This window comes from Athene noctua, chromosome 4 (assembly GCF_965140245.1).
Source record: "Athene noctua chromosome 4, bAthNoc1.hap1.1, whole genome shotgun sequence".
In the NCBI taxonomy this organism is placed as follows: Eukaryota; Metazoa; Chordata; class Aves; order Strigiformes; family Strigidae; genus Athene; species Athene noctua.
In genome coordinates, this window is record NC_134040.1 from 37,363,918 (window position 1) to 37,376,435 (window position 12,518).

General features: G+C 42.3%; 1 protein-coding gene across 1 annotated transcript in view; it reads left to right on the top strand.

Annotated features, from left to right (window-relative positions):
- Positions 1-12,518, top strand: part of RNF150 (ring finger protein 150) — a 124,277-nt gene that overhangs the window by 76,624 nt on the left and 35,135 nt on the right. Inside the window, exons 3-5 of the mRNA XM_074905039.1 lie at positions 1,137-1,208; positions 1,628-1,710; positions 9,239-9,335. Coding sequence (XP_074761140.1) covers positions 1,137-1,208; positions 1,628-1,710; positions 9,239-9,335 — 252 coding nt within the window. The remainder of the gene's footprint in view (positions 1-1,136; positions 1,209-1,627; positions 1,711-9,238; positions 9,336-12,518) is intronic.

Below are 12,518 nucleotides of genomic sequence, written 5' to 3' on the forward strand. Positions count from 1 at the left end.
CCTGGAGATTTCAGAATTTGACTGGACACAGCTCTGACTTTGAAGTTGACCCAGCCTTGAGCAGGGGGTGGGAGTACATGCTCTCTCACAGACCTTTCCAGCCTGTGAGTCTGTCTCCAGATTCCCTGGTTGTTGGGTAAGCAGCCAGCTCCTTGGAGCACTGATAGAGGCAGAGGTTGTGGAGGTAGCTCTGCTGAGCAGTGACTGTATGAACTGCCCCTGATTGTATCTTCTCAGCCTCTTGCAAGAGGCAGGTACCTCCGTCTTCAGCATCTGAAAACAGGGTGTTTTGCGTCAGGCTGTTATTACATACTTTAATCCTGTGTGGCTGTGACCCTGCCAGCACAGTAACAGTGTTTTGGAAATATGGGAGAACAGTCAGAGACATCACGTGGCAAACAATTCAGGGTCCACTGGATGGAAAGATAGAAAGGCAAAGAACAAGCAGGTAGTTATGTATGGATAGAATGTTAACTGCAGGACTATATAGTGCTTTACCTGTAAGAAACAGCAGATGATTTTGCCTCATTTTTATACCTTACATTGCGCCGATAAAGTAGGCAACTCTGTATTGCAGGAAAAGAGAACAGCAGAGAAGATTATTCATGGGTTTTGTGGTTAACAAATTAACAGCTTGCTTTCAGCACTTATGTGTTGCTGAAGATCATGAACTAGTTCGGGAGCAATGTAATAAAGACTTTCTGAATCTTAAAACCAGTGTTCACTCCACTTACTAGCCCAGACCTCATTTAATAATATATGTTTTACAAGTGTCATTGAAAAAAAGAGAGGGAAGAAGTAGGATATCCAGATAGTGGACTTGTTACATACATTTCTACTCACTGGAATAGTAAAGGTGCTGTGGTGTAATATCATGCTGGGCTCACATGCAGTCTCCACTGGAACTCCATTAGAGTAGCTTTGCCTCATCAGCTGTGGGTTACCCGCAAGCCTAAGAATACCTACTGTGCCCTTATTATGAATAACAGTATGACTGACATCATCGGTTTATATTTATGCAGCACTGCCCCGTTTCATGTACAATCACTTCAGATTATTAAGAAGCCTAGGGAGAAAAGGTGATGAATTCTGCATGAAGAGATACTCTTTGCTTAAGAGCAAATTTTGTATTACAGCGCCGGCTTGGAGATGCTGCAAAGAAAGCAATCAGCAAGCTACAAGTCAGAACAATCAGGAAAGGTGATAAGGTAATTTTTCAGATTGCTTGTTACCAAATGAAAGTCTGTGCTAAGGATTCCTTCAGACCACTGGCACAATGAGGCAGAACAGAAATGGCAATTGCTTATTTAGCTACTGTATCCGTGAGGCGCGGAAGGAATGCTGGTAAGCAATTTATGGATGGAATGGAGTAAAGAGAGAAGAAGGTGATTCTGTGAAGATGCAGAAAAACCTGAAAGTTAAAACACCCTAACTAAATCTGCATGCTTTCCAGGGCAAGTTTCCAATTGGAAACGTCTTGGAAAATCTGACTTGCTTGTCTTGAAATGCATTATTGGATTTGCAGCATGCATCGGTGATGGTTTTACTTGGGCACCTAGGTTCTTGTATGAAGAGATTAGCTGACAAAATCAAAAAATGAAAATGATGAATGTTCTCTTTCCTGTAGGAAACTGAGCCAGACTTTGATAACTGTGCTGTTTGTATTGAAGGCTACAAGCCCAATGATGTTGTCAGAATTTTGCCTTGCAGGTAAGTTGAAGGTTGCAGCTCTGATAGTCTCTCTACTTCAAGACAGGCTCTGTTCTCACAGTATCACACTGATGAGAGCTTTGGGAGGGAAGAGTGAGTTGATCATTTTGATTTATTCAGAATCTGTTAGTAAAGATATCTGAAGTGCCTCTTTATTCAACTTAAAGTATTAATGGTGGTGAGAATATGAGTTTACTATGATAGAAATTTTCTCTGATCTGGGCCTATTACAAAGTCTTCAGTAGGATTTTTAAACTAAAAGTTTTGATTCCTCTATTTTCCTCACTGGTTTTATATCAGTCCAGAATAAGTGTCTTAGAAGAATCTGCCCCTGACTTCAAGGTGAGCTCTGGGCACAGCAGCCAGGGTAGAGCAGGGTCCCGCTCCCCATGGAGCTACTTCTTTTCCTGGGCTATGTCCAGGTGCTGACAAAGGTATGACTTCTATCCAAAAAACACCCAGCCATTAAACATGTTCAGTTTTGGGCGCCTCACTACAAAAAGGACATTGAATGACTCGAGCGTGTCCAGAGAAGGGCAACGGAGCTGGTGCAGGGTCTGGAGCACAGGTCGTACGGGGAGCGGCTGAGGGAACTGGGGGTGTTTAGTGTGGAGAAGAGGAGGCTGAGGGGAGACCTCATCGCCCTCTACAGCTACCTGAAAGGAGGGTGCAGACAGCTGGGGATGGGTCTCTTGAACCAAGTAACAAGCGACAGGACAAAAGGGAATGACCTCAAGCTGCGCCAGGGCAGGGTCAGACTGGCTCTGAGGAAGTATTTCTTTGCAGAAGGGGCTGTGGGGCGTTGGAATGGGCTGCCCAGGGCAGGGGGGGAGTCCCCATCCCTGGAGGGGTTGAAGAGTCGGGTTGACCCAGTACTGAGGGATCTGGTGGAGTTGAGAATGGCAGTGTTAGGTTAGTGGTTGGACTGGAGGATCTTCAAGGTCTTTTCCAACCTAGATGGTTCTGTGATTCTCTGGAAAGAGATAGGCTGTGTAGAAACAGTAAAGCAGAAAGAGAATGTGACAAAGACCACGTTATCTGTTGCTGCCATGAAAATATTCTCAGGCATGTGGGACATGGAGGTGACAAGAAGAGCTTTGCATCTTGTGAACATGCCCTGTGCAGCACATAGGCTCACAGTGATGCAACACAGGAGTTCAGCCTCTTGCCACCTGTAACAGCTGTACTCATTTCTCTGTGCCACTGTATTGTCATCTGTGAAGTGTTGGCTAATGAAGGATTTCTCTAAGGAAATCAGTTTCTTAGGAAATTTCCTCAGAACAGTGGTTCCCCTAGGAGAACAAGAGCAAATCTTTGATTTCCCTAGAAATAAGAATCTCAAGTGCTGTGCATACAGAGCAGAATTTTTTTTAATAGTTTCTTTCTTCTCCTGCAGACATGTTCACTGGTTTGAGAAAGAGAAATATTTGTTTCTTTTCCTTCTGTGTTGTTCCCTAGTAGATATTTGAATATTACAAGCTGCCCATTTCTGTTCATTTATCTGACTCGTTAAATCTGTTTACTTCCATCACTAAATGGCAAACAAAAAGCAGCAGATTAATCATAAACTTGACCTACTGTAAATCCCCCCCAATAACAAATTGCATGTAAGCTTTTTTTTTTTTTTTCCTATGAACACACACAAATGCATCACTTTGTGAAGCAGAAATACAGACAAATGAGAAATTACCAGAAAATATGGACCTTGGTTTGCCATCAAGCTTGTTTTCATGGAAGCATAATAAAATTGGAAGTTTTGCACGATAGAGATAGGCAGTTTTTGGACGTAGTTATACAACAGCAAAAAATATGTCTAAGCTCTAGCTTTCACTTGTGTCTTGCCTCATAATTCAATGAGGCTCCAGTCAGACTTTGTCATCCACAGTGTTGAGTCAAGCAGAGTGAATAGGAAACGCATAGTTAACAGGTGATGTTCAGTTCTTGGCTGACTTAAAAGGTTGCCTAGAAAATGACTCATGCTAAAAGGCTAGCAGCAGCAGAACTGTCTTGTAAAATACTCACAGTTCAAGCCTCAGCAGTTTTGAATTCTAAAAACTCTTTCTCAAGCAGCTACTTCACAAACCCTGGCTTTCCTGCTATACAAATTGTGAGGGCAGTATTTTACACATTCACATGGGTTTGGACTTTCAAAACAGGAAATGGTAGAGATGATTCTTTCCGCTGTCTCATCTCCTCAACAAAAAACAAACAAACAAACAACCCCCCCCCCTCAAAAAAAAAAAAAAAAGGATTAATTTCTCTCTCTGTTAAGTGAGTAGGAGAGTGTTATATCTTGATAAAGACCTACAGACTCTGTAGGTTTCTTCCCCCAGCATCCTCAGTTAAACTGTGTGCAGTTCCTAGTATGGGAACCTCATTAGACTGCTGTTTAATAAGAGGCTGGTATTTCACCAAGCCTTACAGAAGCCAGCACCATGTGACACCAGTGCTGGCTGACCTTAGTGTTTCTATCCAGGAGGTGCTCAAGATGTAGAACTTTCTACCTGTAAAGCCAAATATGCCTCAAGAGCTGCTCATGAAAGATGCTGCTTTCTACTGCAGGCAGTACTGGGAAAAGCACTGCTAGCAGGCACACTCTGTGTAAAAGCCCTGTGTATCTTGAGATTTATTTTTAAGGCTGGTGGAGCCTGAATCTGCCAAGAAATTGGTACCAAAATTCCGCTAGCCCATATTGCAGTGGATGAGCTCTGAAGTCGTGTAGATACTTGTTTACTAGTACATACACTGTTTCCCCAAATGTCCTCCCTCCTGCTGGCAGAGAGCCGACACTGGGATAGCCTATTGTTATGTATCCCACTCTGGAGAGCTAGGACGAAAATTCCAGTTAACTTGTGCTTCTTCCTCTCTGTCCTCTTTAGCCAGCTCCCACAACTGACTGTATTAATAAACCTCACTCTACAGAATGTATTAAATAAATAAGAACTGACACTTGATAAAAAAAGAAGCGTTGGCTTGCAGCTGGCTTTATGTTTAATGGTAGCAAACATCACTGAAGTTATCTTCGAGGGCACTGACACAACATCAAATGTAACCAAGTTCATTGTTCCCAGAGTGACATCTCTTGTCATATCCCTGGTTCCTGCTTGTCCTCTATCTCTAGCTTCAAAACGCCTTCGTCTTTTCTGCTCTGGCTTTGGAGAAGTTACTGGTGCTGCTGCTCCCAGTGTGGGCCTTTTACTAAACTTTTACTAACTTTACTAAACTTCTACAGAGAGGCAAGACAGTTCTTTCAACGTCATCTCTACTGAGTACTTCATGAGATCTTTTTTTGGTTGTTTCATTTCTGTCAGCAATAAATGCACTTTCTGACCCCATTCCAGCTCGTTCCCTTCCCCTGAACCTTCACTCCATGAACAACTGTGATTTCAGAGACTGCTGCACTCCTTTCTCTTTTTATTAGCTTTCTGTGAAAATTATTTCATCACACACATTTTTCCCTTTGATTCCTTCCTGTCAGTTACCCCCATCATCATCTTCTTTTATCCTTCCTTCTTCCTCAAAAATAAACAACTAATACTGTACGTGCATCCCCAGAAGCCCAAACCTTCTCATTGGATACTGCCAGGCTGCTCAGTCTCTCACCAAAACCCTTCTCAATCCTCTGCTTCAGCCCTATGTCTGACCCAGGCAACTGATGCTCTTAGAGTCCCTAGGGAGGTACCTTTCTTTGTGCTTTTGCCTCCTCTTCTCTTCGCTCATGCTTTTCTTCTGAGAAAAATTACATGACTGCTAGGTTTGTTTGCGTGCAGTTTAGAAAGTTGGGGCTAGGAGTAGAAGGTGCCAGTTTCCCTTACCCTGGAAAAAAAGCTTTTCTAAATTGTTGGCAAGCTGAAAGCTTTACAATAGTTTTACATCAAATTATTATTATAATTTTGGGCTGACCCTGAAATGAATTTTTTTTTTTTCTTGTATGATTAAAATTGCAGATTTAAAGAAAATTTAAATACATTTCAATTTAGATAATAGTAAATTAAATCCTCTGGGATTTTGAGGTTCTCTATCTTCCTGTGCGTTCTGTGAGCTTTACACAGCCGCATGCAGTTGCAGAGTCGCAGAAGAGCACAGGAGGGATCCCAGGAGGCCACCACCTCTGGAACAGCGACAGGGGCACTGGCCGTGCACGTGTCATTCTTGAAAGTTTTTTTCAACACACTCTCCAGTTTCCCAAGATGAAGACTCTGCAAATTCCACTGATAATTTACTGCAGTGCTTTGTTACCCTGACTGTGGTGAAGCTTTTCCTGTTGTGTAACCTGGATCTCACTTGCTGCAGTTTAAACACGTCCCAAATGTGACCAAAATTTGGTGTGTCTTACTCCTAGGAGAGGTGAAGAACAGTTGTTTCCTTTCTCCTTATGGAAGCCTTTATTTTGTATGAGGATTGTTACAACATCTCCTTTCCCCTCGCCTTCCTCTCTTTCAACTAATCAATTACAATTCTTTTGAGAAACATTTCAACCCATCCAAATCTAGATAGTTTTGCAATGCATGTGGTTACACACAACAGAAAAGAAAGAACATATTTTTTTCCAGCTCTGACTTTGCCAAAGCCATGTCCTGACCCTGTGCTTGAAACTTCTCTCTTACTGTCTCCCTGTATGGGTCATTACTTCTGAACTCATCCATGACACCTCTACCCTCTCCTTCCTTTTAAACCTTGCATCAGGCAGAACTGCAGAGGGAGAGACATTTTTGTTGCAGTTGATCTTTTTACATCTTTGTCTTACCATGTGACAGTGAAATATTGCAATTTCTCTCTGATCTTACCTTGTGCTGACCCTTATTTTGCCTCAGTTCAGAAGATAAACCTATCAGGACATTAAACAATTCACAATTTGTTGAAAGCCATAAGCAGATATATAGTGCTGTAGCTAATAACGAATAAAGCAAATCCAAATCTGCAAAGCCTGCCACCTCACTTCTCTGCACAAATGTTTATATCTTCAAAAATAGATATTATGAGCACTCTAATTATATAATTGGTACAAAAATTTTAAAATGCAAATCTTTATCTGATTTTCAGTAAAGTTCCATTTTTCTGTAGATTTCTGTCAAATAATCAAGTTCCTTTTGTTGTACATGTTAAATCTGAAATTAATAGAGCCATAGTGCACTGTGCTAATTTAGTATTGAGAAGTGCAAAGTGACATGATCTGTCATGTTTTTAAATTACTCAGCATTGGTAGAATTTAATTTAAAATATTGTTTATTGAAGGCAACTTTGGGAACACTAGGCTTCAGTTTTTAAAGTCTCTCAGGCATGGAAGTTCCAAGCTTTTGGTTATTAACAAACATTATGAAATGCTGCAATATGAACCTCAGCTTGACTGAGACTTGCAACTTGAAAACAAATGGGGACTTTCTAGTCTAAGGTAAAATGGCTTGGTAGAAGTTACGTACTTTTTACCCAAAAGAAGTTTTGGAAATCTGTTTTTTCCAAGAAGATAATAAATATCTCAGATCTTTTAAATGTACTGATTATTTTGGCACAAACATGCTTCAGATGTTTGCCATTAAGCATATTTGTTTATGAACTTGAGTATAAAATTAGAGAAAACCAATCACAATCAAGAATTTCATCATTATTTCAAATAGCTGAAAAGCAAGACTTTCACTACCCTCTGTGAATTAACACACCCAAGGAATTCTGTTGGTTAGACTTCTAAATGTGAAGTTACCCGTGTCTGAGGACTGTATCTTTATGCTTCACCTGTTCGAAATACGTGCCTGATGATGTGCTGAGTATGTCCCTCCTGAGATAAAAGGGTTATGCAGGACAGAGACCAAAATGTGGTGCATTGTGGTTTTATCCAGTAAGGCTTGTTTAGAAGGAGGCTTGCGAACTGCAGTAGCCTTAGTAAAGCAGTGGTTTAAACTTCAAGTGTCACGATACTTCATTTGTGTTAATCATGTTGACGTACAGGATCAGATGAGGTTTGACAAAGTTCGGTATTGCAGCCAACTGATATAATTAGACTAGATCAAACTTCCAAGAACAGATTTGCCTTTTCCCATAGTTGTGTGAAGTCAGACCAAGCACAGGAATGCGATAATTTGCCATGTAGCTTTGTTTCACAAAGGACCTGTTTCTTCTAGAGGTAGTGAGAAAAATCATTGCAGTGAAAAGAGTAAGATCCTGAGATTTCACACAGTTGGGGCTTTGAATTTCTAGTGTTATTTAGGACCAAAGCCAGCTAGTAAGCCAGCCAGCCAGTATGTGGGCCGGTATCGTGTTAGTAAGAGCCAGGGTTGCAAATCGATATTGATGAACGTGCACCTCAGTATCTTCCACCAAGCTGAAAGGCCATATGTATCTTGTTGTGTGAGCAGCCGCGACACAATACAGCAACTAACCCATTCAGCTGAATACGTACCACTTAAATATTTAAAAGTATTTTGGTGCATTAAGTGATTCTGGCTTTCTCAGAGATTGCATTTCCTCACGGAGGCTGGTCCGTGCCCTGCTCCAGGAGGAGCCTCGGGCAGCTGTGAGCTGTGTGCCCCCCCGGTTACCTGGTGGGTTTGTATGGCTGTGCTCTACGAGCAACGTGCGTAGGGCAGCAGCAGCCCAGGGAAACACGGCCTGGGGACTGCTCAAATGTAAAAGTTCAAGCAGACTGAAACGTGACGTTCAGGCTCTGCCAAGTAAAATGTGAGACACCTGTTGCAAGCCTTAGAAAGGAAATTTAGAGCTGATCTGTATGGTGTTTCAAAACAAGCAAATTAGTCTTAGTTGGCACCTTTTGTGTATGTATATTTAGCCTCATATTTCAGAATAAAATACCCTCTTTAAATTTTGCCAAAGTTGCTATTATTAAGTTATATGAGGCAGCTGGACTAAGGTCCCTTCCAACCCAACTATTCAGTTAATTGATTAAAAAAGATTTTTAGGAAGGCAAGTAAATTTTCAGTTTCCTCCATGCCAGTGTTCTGAGGCGATGTGCATGGTAGGAAACTTTCCTTCTTTTCTTCAGGAGGGGTGGGGCTGAACAAACTTCACTGCCTTGGGCTGAGTCCTGACTGCTCTACTTGGCCTACCGAATGATGTTTCTTAAATCCAGAGCCCCACATTCCTGCATTTTATAACATTTTTCCTCTGTAACCCACAGGGTAACAGAATATGCTCACAAGAGAAAATACAATCTGTCGGTCAGATACACGCACTAAATATCTCTATATTCAATCTCAGTTTGTCTCTGGTAAGCTAGGCAAGAAGCTTTCAGTTCCTCCATGTGGATGGTGTCTAAGAAAAGTGGCTCCCAGCAGCCTCGGGGTTCTGGAAGTTGCTTAGTGGTCACTTCAGAGCAAGCACGGGATTAGGAACAACCCCTTCAAGACTGGAATTGTGTAGGAGCTCACTCTGATGGGCGGCTTCTAAAGATCAGGAAAGTCAGGAAGAATGTTTTTAAAATGCTTGCACTTTGCTGAATTCAGAAGCAGCATCTGGTACTAAGTGATAAATTGTGCCATGGTGGAGTTGAATTAAAGTATCCTGTTTTTCATTGCAGGCATCTTTTCCACAAGTCCTGTGTAGACCCCTGGCTGCTAGACCATCGTACCTGCCCAATGTGTAAAATGAATATTCTAAAAGCTCTAGGGATCCCGGTAAGCATGTTGCAGAGCAGCCGCTTGGGGCAGGAGGGAAACACCAGCTACCTGGGTATATCCGTAGCCCTTTGCCTGTCTGTTCCCATCCTACTCTTTGTGTTATGTTATGGATTTTTTAAAGGGAGTACAAGCTGAAATGTCTGACTCTACCCTTTCCTGCACGCCGCTTTTATTAGCAAGGAAGAGTGTGTGTATGGGTTTGGTTGGGTGTTGGGATTTGTGTGTCTGTCATTGCCTGCTTTGTGGAGCAGAGGATTGTGTGCTGGTGTTTTGGTGTATTTATAGATTCTTTCACATAGCTTTTGTTTGTGTTTTAAATCAGGACTGGATTTATTTTTTAATCATGCTCTCAGTTCAAATCTTGAAGCAGAAGGTCTGTAAATAAAATTTTCCCAGCTATACTAGTCGAGGACAACCAGTTGTTCATTCTGGGGAGCCAAATCTTTTTTTCTGTCAGATTTCTCTTGAAGTCTATCTGTAGCAAGCTCTGTATTCCTAATTCGAATTAGGGAGCATTTCTCCCAGTAACTACGCATGTGGCAGACCACATGACATACAAGAAATTGTTAAGCTCTTTGTTTTTTGAAACATTCAGACATTGTTAGAAGCTGCCAAAGCAATTGATCTTTTTAGGTTGTGTGTTTACATTCAGAAAGTCCATGTCCTGTCTGCCATCCAGTTTCCTAACCTCAGCAATCAGAGATCAGGGGCTTCACCAGGAAGAAGTGAGTCACTTTCTCACACCGTGCGAGGCTTGCCACATGATAGTGAAGTTCAGTACTGACACCCCACCGGTCGATGCATTAACAGGTGCTGTAAATACCCTCCCCGGTTACAGATGGTGGCATGCCAACTCACATAGGAAAGAGCTATATAAAGTAAAATAGCTCATGTGAGCATACTGGGGGAGCTGATGCAGCCATTCCCCAAGAGTTCATTTTCGTGGAGACGAGGAAGCCAAGCAGGTTGCTGCAAAAAATGTTCTGTAGCAAGTGGTGAGGTATGTTTTTACTGAAGTAGGCAGATACATTAGTCAGCCTAATATAATCCAAGCTAAAAACATGCAACAGGAAAAAATAAAGTAGAATACTGTAGTTAGGGTAACATGTCATTACAGTTGGGCTATTTTTTCTGCTAAGCATGTATATTATCTTTAGAATATTAAAAGATGATACAACTTAAATTAGTATTTGAGATGTCAGAAAAGGCCAGAATGAAGGCTGGCTCTGCCATTCAGCATCTCTGCGCCTAGGCTTAAATACAGGAATTTTCCCCCAGGGTCTATGTTTCGGTTCACAAGCCTGCCAGTGAGCAGTTACCCAGGATTTTGACACCTCTAATCCATACCCAGTATACTGTTCATGGCTTGCTTCTGCACTGTGCAGGACCACACAATTTCTGCTCTCATACTGGTCTGCTCATATTTTGGCCCAGGCATTTCATTAACATGCTCTTCATCAGCTTTATAATCAAAGGGATATAGACAAATTAGACCTCAGCTTTTTGGAGGCCTGCAGTGAAGTGTTAAGGTCTTTTCAGAAAGTTTAGTACCATTAGTATTTACATCCAGAATATGGCTCTCACCGTCTTCACTGGCAGCTGCTGAAGTCTAAGCATGTCCACAGACTGTCTGAGGCTGGGTACATTGAGGGGAAGGGAAAACATGCCCCAAGGCTATGTGTCAGGGTTTTGGTTTACACGACTCTCTTTTACTACATACAAACCATGGTGGGTAAAAAACCTAATTGCCAGGAATAATTAGAAGCATGATTCAGTTTCATCAGCCATTGTTTTTCCTCTCACAGCTCCGTGTCTTGTTCTCTCTATATGGCGCAGCAGAAGGGGGATCCATCCTGCTCCCTTCACTGAAAGCTTCCACATGGAGCTTCTGTGGAAGTAATTGTACTGGGCATGTAATTAAAGATACTGCTGTAACCAGCATAAACAACTGGGTCAAATTAAGATTTAAGACAGACCAGTACTAAAGCTGATTCTGAACACTAAAAATCAAGTGCTTGGAAGTTAGTCTTCCACTTGCAAAGTTTGTTTAGAGGATCTTATTATATGAATTTCTGTAAAAATTTTCCTAGGTTGTTCTAAGAGACAACAAACTGAAAACAGCCTGCTCCATCATTCAGAGGAAGCATAGTGGCTCCCACCCCCATGGATCATTGGGTTAGGTTCTCAAAGGGAGAGCTGCATGCTAGAGCCTTACCCCTTGAGGTGGCTTACAGTAGGAGCTGTTGACTATGGGAACTGGGAGCAGACGGCCTTCATGTCAGGGGTTTCCTCTGGCTGTTAGCAAAGGAAGTAGGAGTCTAAGAGCATCTGGTAGCTTGGGGGTTAAAAATTCCTATACTGCTATCAGTTGCTCCTTTTCCTCTGTTTTCTCTGCCTTGTCTTTCTAAAATACACCTCAACTCCTGTCTCTCCGTCTCCAACCTCATGCCCTTTCCAGCTTCTCCTCTTTGTAACCCCTCTGCTCAACCTTTATTCTTTGAGCTCCTGCCCTGGTGTTGCTGCTTACACTCCCTGCTCAGCTCACAGGACCTGTTCTCCACCCAGACAGAAACTGTGTGTCCTCACCCTTCTCTGCCTGCCACCAGCTGAGGGCAGCCTCCGGGTGGCATTGGTCCTGTGGACTGCTTTCTGGTGCCACCATGAGCTTGCAAGCACTATGCAAAGCCCTCTTCTCTTCGGAGAGTGTAGTTGTGGGTCCAGAAGAAGCCACCAGCCTCTATCAGCACACATGAGCTGGTATTTTCAGAGGCTTATAACTCAGCCAGATGTTAGTAGGCTGTTGTGGGAAAGGACATTTCCCTGGAAGAAGCTGTAAAGCTCTAGGGCTTCTCAGTGAGAGGTGGCAAACATTTTTGTAGAGTGGATAAAGCAAAATTCCATTCCCTAATCACATTCTTGAGTCTTGCTGAGCCATCTTAGCTGAAATTTCCACACACAGAAAAGCAGCCGTAGGCAGGCAACAGTCTCTGATGGGAGACTTGAGCACAAATTTGCCGAAGTCCTTTTGCAGTCTTTTACAATGGAAGGGATGAGGAAAGCAGGGCTAATATAGTGGGGGTTTTTCAGCCAGCTGCATGTTTGTCCTATGGTGGTTGTTAAAGAGCTGACTTGTGTGACTGGATATATTGTGCTTCATTTAGCAGGAGGACTCAGGATTTT